This window comes from Salmo salar, chromosome ssa13 (genome assembly GCF_905237065.1).
Source record: "Salmo salar chromosome ssa13, Ssal_v3.1, whole genome shotgun sequence".
NCBI lineage: Eukaryota > Metazoa > Chordata > Actinopteri > Salmoniformes > Salmonidae > Salmo > Salmo salar.
This window is the reverse complement of record NC_059454.1, coordinates 77,624,586-77,647,465: the sequence shown is the minus strand read 5'-3', so window position 1 is coordinate 77,647,465 and position 22,880 is coordinate 77,624,586. Positions and strand designations below refer to the sequence as shown.

At 43.1% G+C, this 22,880-nt stretch overlaps 1 protein-coding gene across 4 annotated transcripts in view; it reads left to right on the top strand.

Annotated features, from left to right (window-relative positions):
* LOC106567978 (cytospin-B-like) overlaps positions 1-22,880 on the top strand; it is a 175,485-nt gene that overhangs the window by 89,532 nt on the left and 63,073 nt on the right. For all 4 annotated transcript variants that reach the window (XM_014137917.2, XM_014137916.2, XM_014137915.2 and 1 more), the window contains one exon: positions 13,589-15,141. In XM_014137917.2, coding sequence (XP_013993392.1) covers positions 13,589-15,141 — 1,553 coding nt within the window. The remainder of the gene's footprint in view (positions 1-13,588; positions 15,142-22,880) is intronic.

Below are 22,880 nucleotides of genomic sequence, written 5' to 3'. Positions count from 1 at the left end.
TTTGGATGATGAGAGAAATGTAAAAGTCATGGAGAAACGTTTAAATTAGAAAATAGAAATCAAGTAAGGCTGATGTGTTGGATGTTGTACTCGAATATTCTGAATGATAAAAAAATATAAAAATAATTCTAAACCAAGTTTTCAGAGCCTGCAAGCGTGTGAAATACCAAGATTAACATGACCAGCTTGAGCATCAAATTGAAAGGTTGAGATGTTTTGATTTGTCGATTGATGTTGAACCCGAACAAACCCATGACGAGTTGTCCTCTGGCTGTATCTTGGCTAATCAAGTGTTTCATTTCTAAAAATGGTCATCTGATGTCAATCCCTTTGTTTTAGCAGATAGACGTTTTAGCTGTCGCTGTCCCCCTTTACCCTTTCTGGAGAAAATAACAAAATCTTCCAATCTCATGCGATGTGCTCATGCACTGATGTCTGTATCAAATTGATGCCATTTGTAGAGAATGTACCTCAAAGCAGAGTTCCTCAGTAAAGGGGATGCTGTGGCTATATAATTAGCATGCACATTAGTTCAGTTTATACCCTCAAAAGGAACATCCTTCCTTCAGAATTGAATATAAATGTAATACATTTGTCTATTGTGGCTTGCCAACTCCCCAAAGCAAAGCACATCATGCATTTTGGCTCAAAGTGCTATTTCCATGGCATTTCAACAGCTACAGTCCCTTCAGAAAGTATTCACACGTGTGCTCCCTCTCCGGCCTCTAGGTCACCTGGCTGCTCGTTATGGTGCACACCTATCACCATGGTTACGCGCATAATGACACTCACCTGGACTCCATCACCTCCTTGATTATCTTCCCTATATATGTCACTCCCTTTGGTTTCTTCCCCAGTTGTCATTGTTTCTTTTTCATGTCTGTGCGTTCATCGTGTTTCTTGTTTTGTATTATGTTTTGTTTATTGATTAAATCACTCACTCCCTGAACTTGCTTCCCGACTCTCAGCGCACATCGCTACAACACTTCTTTACTTTTTCCAGATTTTGTTGTGTTACAGCCTGTATTTAAAATTGATTACATTTAGATTTTGTGTCAATGATCCACACATACCACCCCATAATGTAAACGTGGAATTTTGTTTGTAGAACATTTTAGAAACGAAAAAAATTATATAAGCTGAAACGTCTTGAATATTCAACCCCTTTGTTATGGCAAGTCTAAATAAGTTCAGGAGTAAAAATGTACTTAACAAATTGCATAATAAGTTGCATGGGCTCATTCTGTGTTCAATAATAGTGGTTAATGTGATTTTTGAATGACTACCCCATCCCTGTACCCCACACATACAATTATTTGTAAGGTCCATCAATTGAGTAGTGCATTTCAAGCGCTGATTCAACCACATAGACCAGGGAGGTTTTTCAGTGCCTCGCATAGAAGGGCACCGATGGGTAGATAAAAAAAGGAAATGCTGAATATCCCTTTGAGCATGGTGAAGTTATTAAATTGGGCTTTGGATGGTATATAAATTGACCCAGTCACTACAAAGATACAGGCTTCCTTCCTAACTCAGTTGCCAGAGAGGAAGAAAACTGCACAGTGATTTCACCATGAAAAGAAGGAAGCCTATACAGAAATTAAAATATTTCCAAACATGCATCCAGTTTGCAACAAGGCACTACTGCAAAAGTAATACAGCAAAAAATGTGACAAAGAAATTAACTTTCGGTCCTGAAAACAAAGCGTTATGTTTAGGGCAAATCCAACAGCACACATCACTGAGTATCACTCTTCATATTTTCAAGCACGGTGGTGGCTGCATCACGTTATTGGTATGCTTGTGATCGGCAAGGACTAGGGAGTTTTCTTTAATATAAATACATGGAATACAGCTATAAGCACAGGCAAAATCCTAGAGGGAAAACCTGGTTCAGTCTGCTTTCCAACAGATTCTGGGGGACGAATTCACCTTTCAGCAGGACCACAACTTAAAATACAAGGCCAAATCTACACTGGAGTTGCTTACCAAGGCGACATTGAATGTTCCTGTACACTTTTGGCTTAAAATCGTCTTGAAAGTCTATGGCAAGACTTGAAAATGGCTGACTAGCAACGATCGACAATCAACTTGACAGAGCTTGAATCATTTTTAAAGAATAATGGGCAAATATTGTACAATTCAAGTGTGCAAAACTCTTAGAGACTTACCCAAAAAGACTCCCATCTGTAATTGTTGCCAAAGGTGCTTGTACAAAGTGTTGACTCAGGGGTGAGAATCCTTATGTAAATGAGATATTTCTGTATTTCATTTTAAATAAATGTACAAACATTTCTAAAAACATGTTTCCACTTATGGAGTATTGTGTGTAGATGGGTGAGAAGAGAAAAAAAAGTAATCAATTTTGAATTCAGGCTGTAACACAACACAAAGTGCAATAAGAAGGGGTATGAATACTTTCTGAAGGCACTGTATAGTGCAGACTTGCAGGTGTTGCTGTTATTAAAAAAAGAGAGTCCACTTCTCAGCAGTATTTGATGAATGATATGCCACTTGCTGACATTAGAGTCACTCACTACCCATAATGACTTGGACACAGGGATACATGAGTATGGGGTATTTTACTTCTGCTTACAGTAGAGGTTGTTGTGAATACTAGCCCTGGGCTCTACTCCTCTACTCCTTCCCTGCTGCCTTTCTGCTCTTGGTGTTTCAAATTGTTTTGGTTCCGGCACAGCAAGACCAGCAATTCCCCATCTCTGTGTAATCAAGTAGTGGGTTTTCTATATGGTGTGTGTACAGTATATTTCCGAACCATCACAAGTCAAAATATAACCCTCTATAAGTGAGTCAGCTTTTTGATCCCATACATACGGTAACTCTACTTCTTTCGCTCCACTGAGTGATTTACAGTCTCTATTTAGCCCAGCCAAAGCCCATCCATTCTGCTCTCTCTCTCTCTCTCTCTCTCTCTCTCTCTCCCTCTCCCTCTCCCTCTCTCTCTCTCTCTCCCTCCCTCTCCCTCTCCCTCTCCCTCTTTATTTATTTATATGCAGGATTATTGGCCAGCCCCAGCAGGGAAAATATCACCGCAGCCAATGTGGTGACAGATTCCATCCACTCTCTGTCTCTCCACACCGACCCTACTACTTATCCTTCACAGCCAGACATGCCAAACTAACTCTTTACCTCCATTCTTTCTCCAAGTTAGTTCACATTAATATTTTCTGATTGGTCAACAGAATTTTAAAGCAACCCTTAAACTCTTTAAAAAGCCTCTAATTCCTTCCCTTTACTCAACTCAAACATGTTGTTGATACAGTGTGCCACGTTGATTGTGCATGACATACGGCATGGACTTTGTATTATAGCTTAAACTGTATGTACTCCACATATTATGCAACTACTATAGGATGGATATCTATAGTTCCAATGACCATCAATGCGGCCTCAATTTTACATTTGCGCCTTCTGTTCACAGTTGTTTGGTTTTAAAGCAAATTCTTGGATCGAGATGTGCAATCATGCTGAAGCAGACAATTGGAGAGCATGTTATCTGAGCCCCCTGGATATAATTATGGCTTCCAATCTATGGTGGGGACTGGGGAGGTTATGGTACTATGGTAATAATCCCATAGACGTGATGGCAGCATGTATGATCTGCAGGAATAAAGATATAAAGATAGAATCACAAAGAACAAGGGAAGCGTTTGTTGGGTTTGAGTATCTGTGGATCTGCAGATACTGGACTTTTCCCAAGTGCAGATAATATATCCAGTCAAATCCCCAATGCAATAATTTCCTAAGCTCAATAGTCTGGAGAGCCCATGCAAAGCCAGGCGAGGACCTTCTGGTCTAAACCCAGGACTTTTGTACACTACTTCTAAACCAGCCCTTAAGCTGACACTCACAAAGTGATGTCTGTTACAGCTGCTGCTTATCCTCCATGGTCCTGGTAACTGTCTGTGAAACTAGACCATTTACCTGATTTACACCACTTCCGATCACCGGCAAATGCAATTACACCATCCTTCAAACAGTGCACAAATCAGATTCCTATTCATTGACGTGCCTCTTAAGTGGTATACTGTTGTAGACTATGGGAAATAGGGGGTTTATTGAAATCCTGCATTCATTGAGTGCCTGCCTCTACTATATCCCCTTCTGCTATCTGCTATAGTAGGCCCATAAAATGTATCTGGTGACATTCTAGAACATTCTGGGCTTTAAATCAGATGTGATCTGCAGATCCGCTCTCTAATCATACTATGCACTCTCCTCCTCCACATTATGATGTCATGTCCTGAATCTAACCCAAAGTCTTTGGGACCTGGGACCTTGGGGCCAAGAGATTATGTTTTGGCCAGAAAAAAGCCCAGTGTAAGGGCATTTAGGCTAGAGCTTTCATCAACTCATATGGAGGAACTATTGTGGAATATCTGTCCAGTTAAGTCTTTGAGACCTGAGACACAGGCCAAGAGATTAAGTTTTGGCCAGGGTGAATTTAGACCGTCTGTCCGAGTTTCAGGAACGTTAGTAGAATATCTGTACTTACTATAGTATTGCAAGTAAAGTTGAAAAACAATGCTAGAGTCTGTGTTTCTTGGCTAACTCATAGTTGGCGGTATCTATTTCTGCTAGAAGAGTTAGGATGATGATTTTAATTGTTGTCTGAGGTTTGTCTGATGATGGAACCAAAGGAACCGTTAGTCTTTAAAAGAACACAAATACTATTTGAATCAAGGTCTGGAGGATGATGTGTCCCTTGGACTGTGACAGCTAACATTAACGTTTGCCTCCCCTGTCCCTGACTGACTGACCATCCTGGCTGACCATTTCCTGTATCACAGTGACGCATATGGAAACCCCACTGTGAGTCTTGTCTTCCGCACCAGCAAGAAGAGTGGAATGCCTGTGTGAGCCCAGGGCCTGAGAGATAAGCTCCAGTTTACCCAATCACTCCCCATCCCGTCCTGTCTAGTCTGGTCACAGATCTGTTTGTGCCATCTTGCCAACTCCTGTGTTGAGTTGCCAAGACAGCACAAACAGATCTGGGACCACCAGGCTACGTCCTGTCCAGTTGCTGCCTGGTCAACAGGAAACCCCAGACAGAGAGAGACGGATATTATTTTTCATCTGACTGCTCTGTACCCCCCACGTCCACCTGACTGGAAAACATTAGACTACACTTCCTGGAACTCCAGAGGGGGCGGGCTAGGGGGGTGTGTGTGTGTGTGTGTGTGTGTGTGTGTGTGTGTGTGTGTGTGTGTGTGTGTGTGTGTGTGTGTGTGTGTGTGTGTGTGGTGTGGAAATGAGACTGAGGGAGATTCTTTCCCTTTCAAAGGTCATTCATTCCTTCGTGATAGCAGTCAGCCACTGACTGACGGTACCACTGTGTCATTGCAGATGCCAACGGTTCTGACACTTGACCGGCCTGACTGGCCCCGGCCACTTATCTGTCATCGTCACTCCCTCTCCTGTCCCCCCGTGTAAATGAAATTAAAGACAGCTGGGCTGGGGGCTGCCTTTCCTTCCCCTCACAATGCAGCCTGTTACCTCTTGGCTGCTGGCTTGGCTTGGCTGGCTGGTAACGATGGTGTCCAGAAGCCACTGAGGCACACGTCCCCTGCCGATCTGTAATTTAAAACCTCATCTTCATTAAAAAGATAGATATGGACCAGAGTGCATTATTGTGATGAGGTACTCACACTGTGTGTTATTAATTAATTAAACAATTACTTAATGTAAACAAAGCAATAATTTCCGATAATTTCAGGAAGCCATTTCAACAGGACTCGAGATCAGAAGTGGGGTTACTAACAATGGTTCTCTCTGTGTGGACGTGTGTTTTCTGGCATGTCAGCGGTATTCTGTGTAGAAACATGAATGTTTTAAGTTAAAAGTTGGAGTTTGGGTTAATGACTTTGGTCAAGCCTTGGCTTTCACTGCCGGCTTCATTTGGCTGCCTGCAATCTAAATCCTGTTACTGTGGCTTCTCCTCCAAAACCCCCTATCCTGCAATGATTAGTCCATGATTCACTATTGTGAATATTAGTTTCTTACCAAATGAGCACAAAAAAGAAAACTCTGTCACAAAATGTTGTGTAGTAGCCTTTCTCTTGTTCCTCAACATGACAGAAAGACCATTCTACTTGGCAGCAGTATTTCTCTTTCTCTCCAAAGCTAGTGTTTCACATTATTTACACTTTGCTATCAATGAGAGCCAGTCTCCAGAGGTGTTGGAGGATTTACACATGACCAAAAGTATGTGGACATCTGCTCGTTGAACGTTTCATTCCAAAATCATGGGCATTAATATGGAGTTGGTCCCCCTTTGCTGTTATAACAGCCTCCACTCTTCTGGGAAGGCTTTCCACTAGATGTTGGAACATTGCTGCAGGGATTTGCTAACATTCAGCCACAAGAGCATTAGTGAGGTTGGGCACTGATGTTGGGCGATTAGGCCTGGCTCGCAGTCGGCATCCAATTCATCCCAAAGGTGTTTGATGGAGTTGAGGTCAGGGCTCTGTGCAGGCCAGTCAAGTTATTGCACACCGATCTCGACAATCCGTTTCTGTGTGGACCTCGCTTTTTGTGGCCTTCCGATACTGAAACAGGAAAGGGCCTTCCCCAAACTCTTGCCACAAAGTTGGAAGCACAGAATTGTTTAGAATGTCAATGTATGGTGTAGTGTTAAGATTTCCCTTCATTGGAACTAAGGTTCCCAGCCCGAACCATGAAAAACAGTCCCAGACCATTATTCCTTCTCCACCAAACTTTACAGTTGGCATTATACATTGGGGCAGGTAACGTTCTCCTGGCATCCTCCAAACCTCCAGTTTCATCTGTCGGACTGCCAGATGGTGAAGCGTGATTCATCACTCCAGATAACGGGTTTCCACTGCTCCAGAGACCAATGGCGGCGAGTTTTACACCACTCCAGCCGATGCTTGGCATTGCGCATGGTGATCTTAGGCTTGTGTATGGCAGCTCGGCCATGGAAACCCATTTCATGAATTTCCAGACAAACAGTTATTCTGCTGACGTTGCTTCCAGAGGCAATTTGGAACTCATTAGTAATTGTTGCAACTCAGGACAGACAATTTTTTACGCACAGTACTCTGGGTGTCCACATACTTTTGTATATATGTGACCGACCGCCTCAAGTCGGTCTTATGTAGCAACATTTGAAATTGTATTTTTTACATTGGATAAAAGTAGAGACTCAGAGCTAGAAAATGGTATATCGTACACTGCAGTTGAGGAACAATGGGAAAGTTGATAAACTTGTAAACCCACTTCTGAGAAAATGGCCCTTGAATGTTTTGGTACACCTACTGGAGAGCTCTTCTTTGTCTACACCCCTTCAGTATCGTTCACACCCTCTTAAGCCTTAGCCCCACCCATCTCTAAGAATTCACATGTGAGGTCATGTGGTAAACACACACTTTATCAAATCAAATCTATGTTTACTTGTCACATGCAGAGGATACAGAAGATGTAAACGGTAGAGTGATAGTACTTGCATAGTAGCAATATCAAAAACAGAAAGTGTCCAGATAAAAATATTTTCTAAATATTTTATATTTTTAGATGACGCTTACCTGACACACTTGTCTAAATTGATGGGTCATGTGAAGGAAATGCTATAACCACCCCTCACCACATCTAGCTAAGTGGATGGGTCACTATCGTCTAGACATGTACACATGTTCATGAAACACAGTAGATCACCTTAATCACCCCCAGATACACCTGCTAATTTGATGGGTCATGTAGTAAACCAGCCAAAGTAGAAACTTCTGTTTAGACATGTAGCTAGCTAGCTAAACAATGAACCGGCATAACCCCAACTCATACTACTACCAATACAGACATTGTCATAGCTGTAGTATGAATCTGCAGGTAGTTAAACCTAACAAACTAGGTTCAATATTAGCTAGTTAGCATTAGGCTATAACTAGCAATGCAAATGGTTTTCTGATTCGAATAATATTGTAACACAGATCATACACATGACGTTAACTAGCGATCCAGCAAGCTAACGTTTGCTAGCTAACAAACAGTACACTTTAACTTGCGATGAAAACAACTTTCTGACAAAATTTAGAAACTTATATCTGGAAAATGTAGCTAGACTCTTACCCGTTTACAAGGATGAACGCTTCACGGCAGACTGGAGCCATTTAACTCCCATTTTGCTTGTAGCTACATCTTGTTTGGCCAGCTTTGTGTCAAGTCACTCCGGTTCATACTGACCGTGGTGTGTGCAGAAAGTAGCCCATCACTTTTTCCTACTGATCTGTTGATTGCACCAGCTAAATTTAGGGCATCAATGTTGTTGACAAAAGTTGCAAAACTTTTGTAGTTCTAGACGGCTAACGTTATCTTTCAAAAATGGCGCGGTAGAAAGGACTGTCAACACATACTGAACAGCTCACGTTATAGACAGAAGCATGCTACTTGCCAGACCAATCCAAACTCATCTCCCAGCATGTCCAGCCCATGCATTATCTCAGCCAATCATGGCCAGTGGGAAGGTTCTTGACTTTTTCCATGGCTACACCAACTAGGCTTGTAATTTAACAATTTTATTCATATTTATGGATGGAATACAAGTTTGTTATTAATGCATATGAAGGTTCACATGTTCCAGAAGGCATTTCTACAAACAAAAAAACGATATATTGATTTAAAAAAAAATACATGTTTACGTTCAAATGCTGCTCCTGTGAACTAGTGACATGCGACATACGCGTAGTTTCTTGAAACGAGTCACTCGCTATCTCTCCATAGATTTTTTTTCGCTCTCTCTCTTACTCTCAGCCTTTCTCTCTCATCTCTCTTTTTCTCCCCCACTTTCTCTCCCTCTCACCGTTTCAGTAACCACTAAAAATAAGGAGTTGTCATTGTCTGTCAAAGGCTTGGCAAGTCAGGCCCAGATAACTTTGGAGTCAGGAAGTGTTTGTCCCAACTGAGGATTTTAAATAGTTGGCTATTAATTCACAGCTTGTCTTGTTTGTGCTTTCCTTTTACCTTCTTTTAAATTGTGAAACATATGATGGATCATGAGGATAACTTTATGTGATTTATGAATACCCTGAAAGTAGGCTTAGGTAAGAGGTTTAGAAGTTACACACCCTGTAAGGTTCTATAAGGTTACAGAAATGTATCAGTCAACAGTTTTAAGACATGGTTTTATATGTTGTGTTGGAAGAGAAAAGTCAAATAGGTCTATCTTCTGCACTGTATCAACCATGTTGATCTCAGCATAGATAAATTGAGGCACTGAGGCTTTTCTTCAATGTTCTTCTTCCTATCACCCCCCTTTTATAGCCCAGCTAGCATCTGGCACCTCTCCTGGATAAAGCATGCCTCTGCTCTCCTCTGAGACTGGCGGACTGTTTGATGAGGATAAGATGAGATGATTCCCATTGAGCAGCTGCTCTGTCTTGGCCTTGAGGCTGCATGGCCAACTGTGCCACTATCTATCACTGCCCATGCCTGGCTCTATGTGAGACCGAACCCTCCTTTTGGACAGGGAAGGTTTGGCTACAGTAACACTGAGTGAGAGAAAGGGTGAGAGAGAGAGTGAGAGAGAGTAAGAGAGAGAGAGGGTTCCATTGTTTGGCCTCTTTATATGAGATGTGGAATGAGAAATAAACTCGTATTTGTTTTCTTTCAAATACTTTGAGCGTTCAATTAAGCCTGTCTGCCAGATGGATTGGGTTTGCACATTTGGAACTATTCCATTGGCTCTAATGTGCCAGGCAAGCTCCATCAAGCACTATTTCAAAAACTATTTGAACCCAGGTCTGGGGCCTCATTTGTAAACGTTGCGAATGCACAAAATATGCCCCAAAATATGTGTGAGCCAGTTTTCACGCGAAATTTTGAATTTATTAAAACTGAATTTCACATGAGAATGTGCTTGTCCTCCCGCACACTGTAGCCCATGCGTACGCACAGTTTCTAGTGGTTGAAGTATTGCATTGCAAGAAGGCAAAAGAAGCCTAGTAGTAGCCTTGTGCAAATGAGGAATATATGATGACATATAAATATATATGATATATGATGACATATAAAACAGGTAGTTAAATATAATAACAAGATTTAATAATTTGCCGTTAGTAAGAAGAGATCAAAAATCTCTTTATTTTATCTTTGCATTCTAAGATAATTTGAAATAGGTATATAAAAACTCCTCACCTTTTCTGACTGTGATGGTTTCATAGGCAACTCTTGAAATAGCCTATAGGCCTACAACAAGTTTGGATAGGCTACCATTCATCCCTTCACTCATTTATTGGGCCTACTTCACATTAGTAAATAGATCCAGCTATTTGAAGTATTTTGCTCATTGTGATCCAATCTGATGCACAGTTTAACGATAGAACAAACGTTTGACCTTTTCCATTGACGTTTGTAGGCTTTACTTTTTTTTTTTATAATCACGGTTTCCGATTTCGGTTTCAGAAAAAAATGCAAACGTTAAATGCACTACGCATTATGTGGTTGAATTCTGTAACAACACAGAATAAAACAATCAATAAAAGTCCCATGATGGTAGTGACTGCCCATTACAGCTCACTTATTAACCATAATTTATTCACTTTACTTTACTAAAATATCTCAGTTGTTGTATAGTCTATATTACATTTGTTTTATTTGATGACTTTATTATTTCATTCCAAGTCATCATCTCGTCTCCATAGAGCTGCTGCGTCTGCTGTCTGACAGAATCACTATTTTGTAGGTCTTCAAAATAAATAAGGCATACTTTTATGACTGTTGATTACCAACTATCAATCACTTAGGTCATGTATTTTCATGTAGAGAACCTCACGAAGCAACAGTTACTCTCTATTTCACCTCACTATCCATACAACAAATGACCAGGCGCATCTCTCATTTAATTGGGCCTATTAGATAGGCTATTATAATTAGAAGTCTTTGCTCTAACCTAGCCTATCCATTCGACAGGGAGCGTGGTTTATGACATACAATAGGATTTAACAGCTAAACAGGCAGTTGATCTTTTGCATTGAAGTGTGTAGGCTACCACTGTAAGCTCTACTGCAGTAAAAAATATATATATTCAATGTTTTAGAATACGCTGTCAGTGCAGCATATTTAGGTTCTGGAAAAAGTAAATGCAAAACATTATTGAATTCCAACAATCTGTTTACAGGTCCACAAAAATGTGCTATTGTTTTCAACTTTCAGAAATGGTCAGAATGGCTGTGTTCCAACCAGCCTTCCTTTCTCTGTATTATATTTTAATGTATTGTAAATGTTCACGTATTAGTTGGCTTGTTTTGCACACAGATTTATGTCATGGCTATGTGCGCAGGGACAAGCTGTAGTGAAGTCATGGTAAAAGGGAGGTGAGTCCTCCAACGAGGAAAGTGAGTTTATACAGTCCATATGGGTTTTATTCAGTTGGACTGGGAAGTAGAAGGAGAACGTTACTGTATGTGGGGGCTGTGAATGGGAGATGTCCCAGAGTCCCACTTCAACCCCAAACATTAGTCATCTTAATGGAAACGGACTGAGCTTAAACACATCTGCCTCTCTCTCATTCACTCTCCTTTTATTCATCTCTCCCTCTCTTTCACTTTCCTTCTGTTACTCTTCCCTTATATGTTATATAATAAGAATAAGAGCAATTGGCACATGACCTATAGGTCTGGCCTATATGCTGTCTTTGCCACAGTGCAGAGATGTAAGGGAGTTGTGAACTGTGTGTGTGTGTGTGTGTGTGTGTGTGTGTGTGTGTGTGTGTGTGTGTGTGTGTGTGTGTGTGTGTGTGTGTGTGTGTGTGTGTGTGTGTGTGTGTGTGTGTCAGTCTGTCTGTCAGTTTCTGTTTATACACATACAGTACATGCATCCCCAAACATCTTAATATGTAAATCTGTAATGTATTATGATGTAGTCGTTTTTTAACCTAGCACAACTGATTTCATCACAGTCTTTATTCATAAACAAGTAGCTGTTAAAATGTTAAAATCTTCCATGTGATAATACATAATTTAGGCGTGTATGGCCTCATTCTGTCTGTAGTGAATGCATCCACTGTAAAATGCACAGAGAAGTAAGTGATTATAGATTTTTAATGGCAGCCTGGGATCTTGGCAGAGCAAAGGCTAGTCCACTGGGAAATTCACTAGAGTTCACTTGACCTGACTGATGGAGAACCAATGCAAAGTTGATTAATGGGCATTTAAATGACTGGCTTTTGCTTGCTCTCACTCAAGTGGAGTAGTTAGGTTCTTATTTTTTGACTGAAGGCAAACCACAATGTCTGTCTACAGTCACTCTGTGTGCCAGCCAATCTGCCCTGTTATTTTTTATAGCTTTGATATTTAATGTTTTACTGGAACTATTTGTCGTTTTATTGTGATTTTATTTTATTATGAAAAGAAAGTGTCCAGCGTCCTTGCTATATATATATAGAAATGTGTCATTTTTATTTTTGCAAGCTTAGCAATTTATGATTGTATTATTGTAAAAAGAAAGCACACCGAGTTCCGAGCTCCTTGCTTTATATAGAAGCATAGTTGAGTGCTGATAAAGTAAGTTAGGTCTCTGACTCCTTTCTCTGTGGTCCCGGCCTCAGCAACACTCTCCTTTTCATCCACAGAACCCCACTTTAAGAATGCTAAACCGCGCTGTGCCCCTGAGATTGTCTGAGGCTTGGCAGGCTTGGCAGGCTTGGCAGGCACAGCCAGCCCGTACAAAGAGGTGATAGTCCCTGCAAAGTGCCCATCAATGGAGAAGTGCTTTAAGAGCCCAGAGGGGTGTAGGATTTCCATTCCAAATGAACCCAGACTATTTGTTTGTGAGTGTGTGTTTGTTTGTAGGTGTGGATGTGAGCCAACGTGCCAGTGTATCTTGAATGTTTTGTGTGTGTGTGTGTGTGTGTGTGTGCGAGTGTGGATGTGTGTGTTGTTTATGTGGTTATACAGAAGCCTGGTCTATCTCTTCTTGCCCAGGCTGTGCAGTAGTCTGTGCCCTCTGGGGTTGATGGCAGTCAGTCTAGTGTGTCATCAACACAGCGCTCTTTTTGTGTCTGTCCACTGACTGGGCTGCTTTGTGCTGGAACGTTCCATGTGCCCCGGACCACTCCTGGTCATCCCTGGTAACAAGAACCCCCTGTGTCTGTGTTGCTGTTTGCTGATCATTTTAAAACAAACAATAAAAGCCTTTCAGATGGCGCCCTGCTCATGCGGGGGATGAATCAGTAAAAGCTATTCGTATTTGAGAGAGAGAGAGAGAGAGAGAGGTCTGGAAAGCCATCCGGGGCCTGTGGACCCACTGGAATGCTATAAGGCGGAAGCCTTCAATGGCCACAGTAACACAGACACAGTGCCAACCAGCCAGCCATTCAGTCATCAAAACAAATAAATGGATCTATGAATACTGTTGAATGATTGACCCCTGATGATGACAATTGCAACACCATATTATCATTGCATCACAATAGAGCTTCAATCTGAGTGGGAAATTGTTTCTATTGAATGGTAAGGACATTACAGGCATTAGTCAAAAGCATTACCACTTTACTAGTGGCCTTTCAAAAAGAAAGCAGCAGACTTTGAATGTGTGTTTTGATCATCTTTTTCAGGCGTCCAATCAGGATCCAGGAAGTCTGGTATCCCTGCCCCCAGGGAGAATCCCCCCACCATGACCAGGGACCGTGTGTCGCTGAGGGACCAGCTGCGGACCTCCACGACCAAGAAGATGGTCCCCAGCGCCAGCACCTCCAGCCTGGCCACCCTGGCAGCCAAGCACCAGCGTGGCTCCACCACCACAAAGCCGAGGGACGCCGAGAGCTCGGAGAGAGGCTTCCTGGAGTGCCAGGTGAAGGAGCTTCTGGCCGAAGCCAAGGCCAAGGAGTTTGAGATCAGCAAGCTGAGGATAGAGCTGCAGCGCTGCCGGGGTAAAGCCTCGTTGTCTTCATCCCCCTCGCCTCACAACACTCCCTCCACCCCACCTGAGGGTGCCCCCGATCAGGGCCAAGGTCTATCCCAGCAGGCCACAGATGCCCAGGCCCTGGTGGGGGAGCTGAGGGAGAAGAACGGGAAGTTCCAGAGGGAGCTGGCGGCTCTGAGGGAGGAGAACCAGGCCCTGAAGGAGAAGCTTTTCTCCCTGGAAACTTCTCCTGCCTCTCCTATGTCCAACAACACTACCACCACCACCAGCCCCTCCAAGCCCTCCGTCAACGGCCTCCCCTCAGACAACAACACTAGTCCCCCAGCCAAGTCACCCACACCCAGCCCGCTCAAAACCTCAGTTTCCTCCGGGAGTGACATCACCAAGGGCTCGCCCTCGCCGGACTCCTCAGAGTTTGAGAAGATCCCGTCGCAGTCTGACTCAGTGAGCAGCAGTGGTGTAGGGGTGGGGAAGGGTCCGGGTCGCGACCCCTCAGTGGAGAGCCTGACGGAGCTGATCCAGAAGATGGAGGAAAGTCAGCACAGCACGGCAGAGGAGCTCCAGGCAACACTACAGGAGCTGGCCGACCAACAGCAGGTGGTCCAGGAGCTGACGGCTGAGAATGAGCGCCTGGCCGAGGAGAAGGGCCTCCTACAGACGTCGCTGCAGCAGCAGAGGGAGAGGGTAGAGTTGCTGGCCCAGAAGAATGAGGCCCTGGCCGGGAAGCTGCAGGAGGTGGCCCAGGTCCAGAGCGGGGACGAGTCCCGGGCGGCTGAGCTGGAGCAGCGCTACACTGACCTGGTGGATAGCTCGCACTTTGAGAGGGAGAAGCTGGTGGACATCCAGCAGCAGCTGACGGGGAGCCTGAGGACCCTGGAAGAGGAGCACCAGGAAACCCAGGGGCAGGTGAGGTCCCTCAGGGAGGAGAGGGATGACCTCCAGGGCCGGCTGGAGAAGGAGATGGAGGCCGGGGGTGAGATGGCACGGGCGGCTGAGGAACACAGGGCTGCAATGGATGCCCTGAGGGTGGAGAACGGACGGCTCAAAGCCCTGGTGGACCTAGAGAGACAGAAGGTTGGGGAGCTGAAGGCCATGCAGAGTGCTGGGGACAGCACAGAGCTGCAGAGGCTGCTGAAGGCGGCCCATTCTGAGAGAGACAGACTGGAGGGGGAGGTAACAGAGCTACGGCAGGAGCTGCTACAGGCCCAGACTGACACTGAACACGCACAGGGACTGCTGTCCAAGGTGGGTGGGACACCAAGCCATATAGAATAGAATAGAGTAGAAACTGTATTACTCACCAAGGTGGGTAGAATACCAATTTGCATCTCATCCTCGAGCAGTCGGGGTGAGGAATGGGTGCGAGGCGGGGTTCTGTGGGGTTATTTAAGATGCTCTTTAGGTAGGGTTTCAGATGTTTTCGGAAGATGGGCAGGGACTTTCTTGTCCTAGCTTCAGGGGGAAGCTGGTTCCACCAATGGGGTGCCAGAACAGAGCTTTGACTGGGCTGAGCGGGAGCTGCCCTCCCGTAGGGATGGGAGTGCCAAGAGACCAGAGGATGCTGAACGAAGTGCTCGGGTTGGGGAGTAGGGTTTGAGCATAGCCTGAAGGTAAGGAGGGGCAGTTCCTCTTGCTGCTCCGTAGGCAAGTACCATGGTCTTGTAGTGGACACAAGCTTCCTACACAATACCTCATCTGTCATGATGGTTTGAATTAGGATACATATTGTATTGCTAATGAAGACAGGCTTTGTGGCTATAGTTCAGCACATTCCCTCACCACTTTCCAATGTATGAACTCATGTTTTATGAAATTGTTTTCATCTGCTTATAGGATCAGAGAGCTTGAGTGAGCAGTGGTTTTCCTCCACAACACCACACGTCAGCAGCCTGGGCTGTGTGGGTTTAGGGTCCCTTCTGTGGTTGTTGATGTGAACACGGGGTGTGTCCTAGTCAGCTGCCTCTGACTGATGTCATAACTAATTAACTCTACACTGGGGTGGTCCAGTCAGGGCAGACCTGGGTTCATATAGTATTTGTTTTCTTTCAAATACTTTTGCCCCGTTTCTTTGAGCCTGCCTGTTGCAATGGAACCAATGGAATAGTCCCAAATGTTGAAACGCTGCCCATCTGGCACACGTTGAATCAAACATTAAAACTATTTGAAATAAAATAAATCCTATCTGAACCCTTACAGGTCAAGTCGAATGACATATGACTCAGGCTTATGGCTCCTGACAAATGGGTGTGAGGGCGAGGCCGGTAAATAATGACTTCAGTCACTAACGTCATGCTCTACATACTGTAAGAAGACGTGCTGTGGAGAATGCATTGTGTCATCAATATATTTTTTTAATACAATACATCATGCCTGGGGGCTTTCACAGTATGTGTCCCAGTAACCCAGCATGTATTGTAGCCTATGATGGAGCTGTACAGATGTAGGATCTTAATTCCAAATCAAATCGAATTTTATTAATCACATGGTTCGTAAACAACAGGTGTAGACTAACATTGAAATGCTTACTTAAGGCCCTTCCCAACAATGCAGAGAGAAAGAAAATAGAAAAAGTATAGAAAAGTAAAACATAATAATACAAGTAATAATAAATACACAATGAGTAACAGTAACTTGGCTATATGGGTACCAGTACCATGTCGATATGCAGTGGTACGAGGACATTGAGGTATATATGTAAATATCCAGTGCATTCGGGAAGTATTCAGACCCCTTGACTTTTTCCACATTTTGTTACGTTACAGCTGTATTCTAATATTGATTAAATAGTTTTTACAGGTTTTTACACATTTTTGCAACTGAAATATCACATTTACATAAATAGTCAGACCCTTTACTCAATACTTTGTTGAAGCACCTTTGGTATCGATTACAGTCTTCTTCTTGGGTATGGCGCTATAAGCGTTGCACACCTGTATTTGTGGAGTTTCTCCCATTCTTCTCTGCAAGTCCTCTCAAGCTCTGTCAGGTTGTATGGGGAGCGTTGCTGCACAACTATTTTAAGGTCTATCCAGAGATGTTTGATCGAGTTCAAGTCCGGGCTCAGGCTGGGCCACTAAAGGACATTCAGAGACTTGTCCCGAAGCCATTCCTGCGTTGTCTTGGCTGCGTGCTTTGGGTTGTGAACATTCACCCCAGTCTGAGGTCCTGAGCACTCTGGAGCAGGTTTTTGTTACGGATCTCTCTGTACTTTGCTCCGTTCATATTTCCCTCGATCCTGACTAGTCTCCTAGTCCCTGCCGCTGTAAAACATCCCCACAGCATGATGCTGCCACCACCATGCTTTACCGTAGGGATGTTGTCAGGTTTTCTCCAGACGTGACGCTTGGCATTCAGGCTAAAGAGTTCAAACTTGGTTTCATCAGACCAGATAATCTTGTTTCTCATTGTCTGAGAGTCCTTTAGGTGCCTTTTGGCAAACTCCAGGCGGGCTGTCATGTGCCTTTTACTGAGTAGTGGCTTCCTTCTGACCACTCTACCATAAATTCCTGATTGGTGGAGTGCTGCAGAGATGGTTATCCTTCTGGAAGGTTCTCCCATCTCCACAGAGGAACTCTAGAGTTCTGTCAGAGTGACCATCGGGTTCTCCCTGACCAAGGCCCTTCTCCCCCGATTGCTCAGTTTGGCCATGTGGCCAGCTCTAGGAAGAGTCTTGGTGGTTCCAAACTTCTTCCATTTAAGATTGATGGAGACCACTGTGTTCTTGGGGACCTTTAATGCTGCAGAACTTTTTTGGTATCCTTCCCCAGATCTGGGCCTCGACACAATCCTTTCTCCTTCAAACTCATGTCTTGGTTTTTGCTCTAACATGCACAGTCAACAGTGGGTCCTTATATAGACAGGTGTGTGCCTTTCCAAATCATGTCCAATCAATTGAATTTGCCACAGGTGGACTCCAATCAAATTGTAGGAACATCTCAAGGATGATCAATGGGAACAGGATGCACATGAGCTCAATTTCGAGTCTCATAGCAAAGGGTCTGAATACTTATGTAAATAAGGTATTTTGTTTAACCTCTCTGGGGTATGTGGGACGGTAGCATCCCCCACTCGCCAACAGCCAGTGAAATAGCAGAGCGCCAAATTCAAAACAACAAACATCTCATAATTCAAATTTCTCACACATATAAGTATTATACACCATTTTAAAGATAATCTTCTCGTTAATCCAACCACAGTGTCCGATTTCAAAAAGGCTTTACGGTGAAAGAATAGCATTAGATTATGTTAGGACAGCACCTAGACAAGAAAAACCACACAGCCATTTTCCAAGCAAGGAGAGGCATCACAAAAAACAGAAATACAGTTAAAATTAATCACTAACCTTTGATGATCTTCATCAGATGGCACTCATAGGACTTCATGTTACACAATACATGTATGTTTTGCTCGATAAAGTTCATATTTATATCCAAAAACCCCATTTTACATTGGCGTGTAATGTTCAGAAATGTTTTGCCTCCAAAACACCCGGTGAATGAGCACATCAATTTACAGAAATACTCATCATAAACTTTGATAAAAGATACAAGTGTTATGCACAGAATTATAGATAAACTTCTCCTTAATGCAACCGCTGTGTCAGATTTCAAAAAAGCATTTCGGCGAAAGCACACTTTGCAATAATCTGAGTACAGCACTCAGAAACCAAAACAAGCCATACAGATACACGCCATGTTGTGGAGTCAACAGAAGTCAGAAATAGCATTATAAATATTCACTTACCTTTGATCTTCATCGGAATGCACTCCCAGAATCCCAGTTCCACAATAAATGTTTGTTTTGTTCGATAAAGTTCATCTTTATATCCAAATACCTCCATTTTGTTCACGCGTTAGGATCACTATTCCAAATGCAGAAGGCGCGCGCACTAAAGTCCAGACGAAAAGTCAATAAGGTTATATTACAGTTTGTAGAAACATGTCAAACGATGTGTAGAATCAATCTTTGGGGTGTTTTTATCATAAATCTTCAAAAATATTCCAACCGGACAATTCCTTTGTCTTCATAAAGGAAAGAGAACTGAGCGCGTGCTCATGCCTGCGCGCGTAACTAAAATAATGGCCGACTGGCAGACACGCCCGACTCAATCAGCTCTTATTCTTTTCCCATTCACAGTAGAAGCCTGAAACAACGTTCTAAAGACTGTTGACATCTAGTGGAAGCCTTAGGAAGTGCAATATGACCCCATAGACACTGTATATTGGATAGGCAATCAATTGAAAAACTACAAACCTCAGATTTCCACACTTCCTGGTTGGATTTTTCTCAGGTTTTTGCCTGCCATATGAGTTCTGTTATACTCACAGACATCATTCAAACAGTTTTAGAAACTTCAGAATGTTTTCTATACAAATCTACTAATTATATGCATATTCCAGCTTTTGGGCCTGAGTAGCAGGCTGTTTACTCTGGGCACGCTTTTCATCCGGACGTCAAAATACTGCCCCCTACCCAAGAGAGGTAAAAAAATATATAAATTAGCAAACATTTCTTAAAACCTGTTTTCGCTTTGTCATTATGAGGTATTGTGTGTAGATTGTGGAGGATTAAAAAAATCCATTTTAAAATAAGGCTGTAACGTACCAAAAAGTCAAGGGGTCGAAATACTTTCCGAATGCACTGTAACTAAGAATATGTGACAGGTAATAAACAGTAGTAGCAGCGTGTGAAGAGTCAAAAAAGTTAGTGCAAAAAAGGTCAATGCAGATAGTCTGGGTAGCTATTTGGATAACTATTTAACTACAGTGGGGCAAAAAAGTATTTAGTCAGCCACCAATTGTGCAAGTTCTCCCACTTAAAAAGATGAGAGAGGCCTGTAATTTCCATCATAGGTAAACTTCAACTATGACAGACAAAATTTGAAAAAAAAATCCTGAAAATCACATTGTAGGATTTTTAATGAATTTATTACATTTACATTTTAGTCATTTAGCAGACGCTCTTATCCAGAGCGACTTACAGTAGTGAATGCATACATTTCATACATTTTTTTTCTGTGCTGGCCCCCCGTGGGAATCGAACCCACAACCCTGGCGTTGCAAACACCATGCTCTACCAACTGAGCTATTAGCAAATTATGGTGGAAAATAAGTATTTGATCAATAACAAAAGTTTATCTCAATACTTTGTTATATACCCTTTTTTGGCAATGACACAGGTCAAACGTTTTCTGTAAGTCTTCACAAGGTTTTCACACACTGTTGCTGGTATTTTGGCCCATTCCTCCATGCAGATCTCCTCTAGAGCAGTGATGTTTTGGGGCTGTCAACACGGACTTTCAACACCCTCCAAAGATTTTCTATGTGGTTGAGATCTGGAGACTGGCTAGGCCACTCCAGGACCTTGAAATGCTTCTTACGAAGCCACTCCTTCGTTGCCCGGGCGGTGTGTTTGGGATTATTGTCATGCTGAAAGACCCAGCCACATTTCATCTTCAATGCCCTTGCTGATGGAAGGAGGTTTTCACTCAAAATCTCACGATACATGGCCCCATTCATTCTTTCCTTTACACGGATCAGTTGTCCTGGTCCCTTTGCAGAAAAACAGCCCCAAAGCATGATGTTTCCACCCCCATGCTTCACAGTAGGTATGGTGTTCTTTGGATGCAACTCAGCATTCTTTGTCCTCCAAACACGACGAGTTTAATTTTTATCAAAAAGTTCTATTAAGCAGGGGGACACGTCTGGCACTGCAGGATTTGAGTCCCTGGCGGCGTAGTGTGTTACTGATGGTAGGCTTTGTTACTTTGGTCCCAGCTCTCTGCAGGTCATTCACTAGGTCCCCCCGTGTGGTTCTGGGATTTTTGCTCACCGTTCTTGTAGTCATTTTGACCCCACGGGGTGAGATCTTGCGTGGAGCCCCAGATCGAGGGAGATTATCAGTGGTCTTGTGTGTCTTCCATTTCCTAATAATTGCTCCCACATTTGATTTCTTCAAACCAAGCTGCTTACCTATTGCAGATTCAGTCTTCCCAGCCTGGTGCAGGTCTACAATTTTGTTTCTGGTGTCCTTTGACAGCTCTTTGGTCTTGGCCATAGTGGAGTTTGGAGTGTAACTGTTTGAGGTTGTGGACAGGTGTCCTTTATACTGATAACAAGTTAAAACAGGTGCCATTAATACAGGTAACGAGTGGAGGACAGAGTATCCTCTTAAAGAAGAAGTTACAGGTCTGTGAGAGCCAGAAATCTTGCTTGTTTGTAGGTGACCAAATACTTATTTTCCACTATAATTTGCAAATAAATTCATAAAAAATCCTACAATGTGATTTTCTGGCTTTTTTTCTCATTTTGTCTGTCATAGTTGACGTGTACCTATGATGAAAATTACAGGCGTCTCTCATCTTTTTAAGTGGGAGAACTTGCACAATTGGTGGCTGACTAAATACTTTTTTGCCCCACTGTAACTATTTAGCAGTCTTATGGCTTAGGGGTAGAAGCTGTTCAGAGTCCTGTTGGTTCCAGACTTGGTGTGTTGGTACTGCTTGCCGTGCGGTAGTAGAGAAAACAGTCTATGATTTGGGTGGCTGGTGTCTTTGACAATTTTTAGGGCCTTCCTCTGACACCGCCTGGTATAGAGGTCCTGAATGGCAGGAAGCTCGGCCCCAGTGATGTACTGAGCTGTACGCACTACACTCTGTAGCGCCTTGTGATTGGATGCCAAGCAGTTGCCATACCAACGCGGTGATGCAGCGCGTCAAGATGCTCTCAATGGTGCAGCTGTAGAACTTTCTGAGGATCTGAGGACCCATGCCAAATCTTTTAAATCTGAGGGGGAAGAGGTGTTGTCTTGCCCTCTTCACAACTGTGTTGGTGTGTGGACCATGATAGATCCTTAGTGATGTGGACACCAAGGAACAGTGGACACCCGCTCCAGTACAGCCCCCTCGGCCCTCCGTTTCCTGTAGTCCATGATCAGCTCCTTTGTCTTGCTGACGTTGAGGGAAAGGTTGTTGTCCTGGCACCACACTGCCAGGTCTTTGACCTCCTCTCAACAGACACTGGGAGACAAATTCACCTTTCAGCAGGACAATTGCCTAAAACACAAGGCCAAATATACACTGGAGTTGCTTACCAAGACAACCTTGAATGTTCCTGAGTAGCCAAGTTACAGTTTTGACTTAAATCAGCTTGAAAATGTATGGAAAGACTTGAAAATGGCTGTCTACCAATGATCAACAACCAACTTACCAGAGCTTGAATAATTTTTTTAAGGATAATGTGCGAATATTGTATGTACAATCCAGGTTTGCAAAGCCCTTAGAGACTTACCCAGAAAGATTCACAGCTGTAATCGCTACCAAAGCTGATTCTATCATGTATTGACTCAGGGTGTTGTAACACTTATCTAATGAAGATATATTAGTGTTTTATTTTCCATGAATTAAAAAATATTGTATTTTGTATAGATCGTTGACAAAAAATGACATTTAAATCCATTTTAATCCCACTTTGTAATGCAACAAAATTAGAAATAAGTCAAGGGTTGTGAGTTCTTTCTGAAGGAACTGTATATTAGCCATGTCCTTGTTCAGCCACGACTCCGAGAAACACAGTATATTACAGTTATTCAGGTCCCGTTGATACAGTAGGATAGTCTCGAACAGAGCTCGTCCAGTTGGTTCTCCAGTGTTTGTACGGTCGCCAATTGAATTAAGGGTAGAGGCGGTTTATGTACTCGCCAACGTAGTTTCATCAGGGTACCCTCACGTCGGCCTCTCTTGCGCCGCCTTTTTCTTTTTCGAGTCTCGGGGACTAGGGCCTGGTCCAGAGTGAGCATTATGTCCTGCGCCTCTGACTCATTGAAGTAGAAATCTTCATCCAAATTGAGGTTAGTGAGCACTGTTCTCATGTCAAGAAGCTCTTTTCGGTCATTGGAAACGATGGCGGAAACATTATGTACAAAAAAACACACAAAATGGTAGGGTTGGTCAAGAGCCCGTAAAACGGCTGCTTTCCATTGCAATG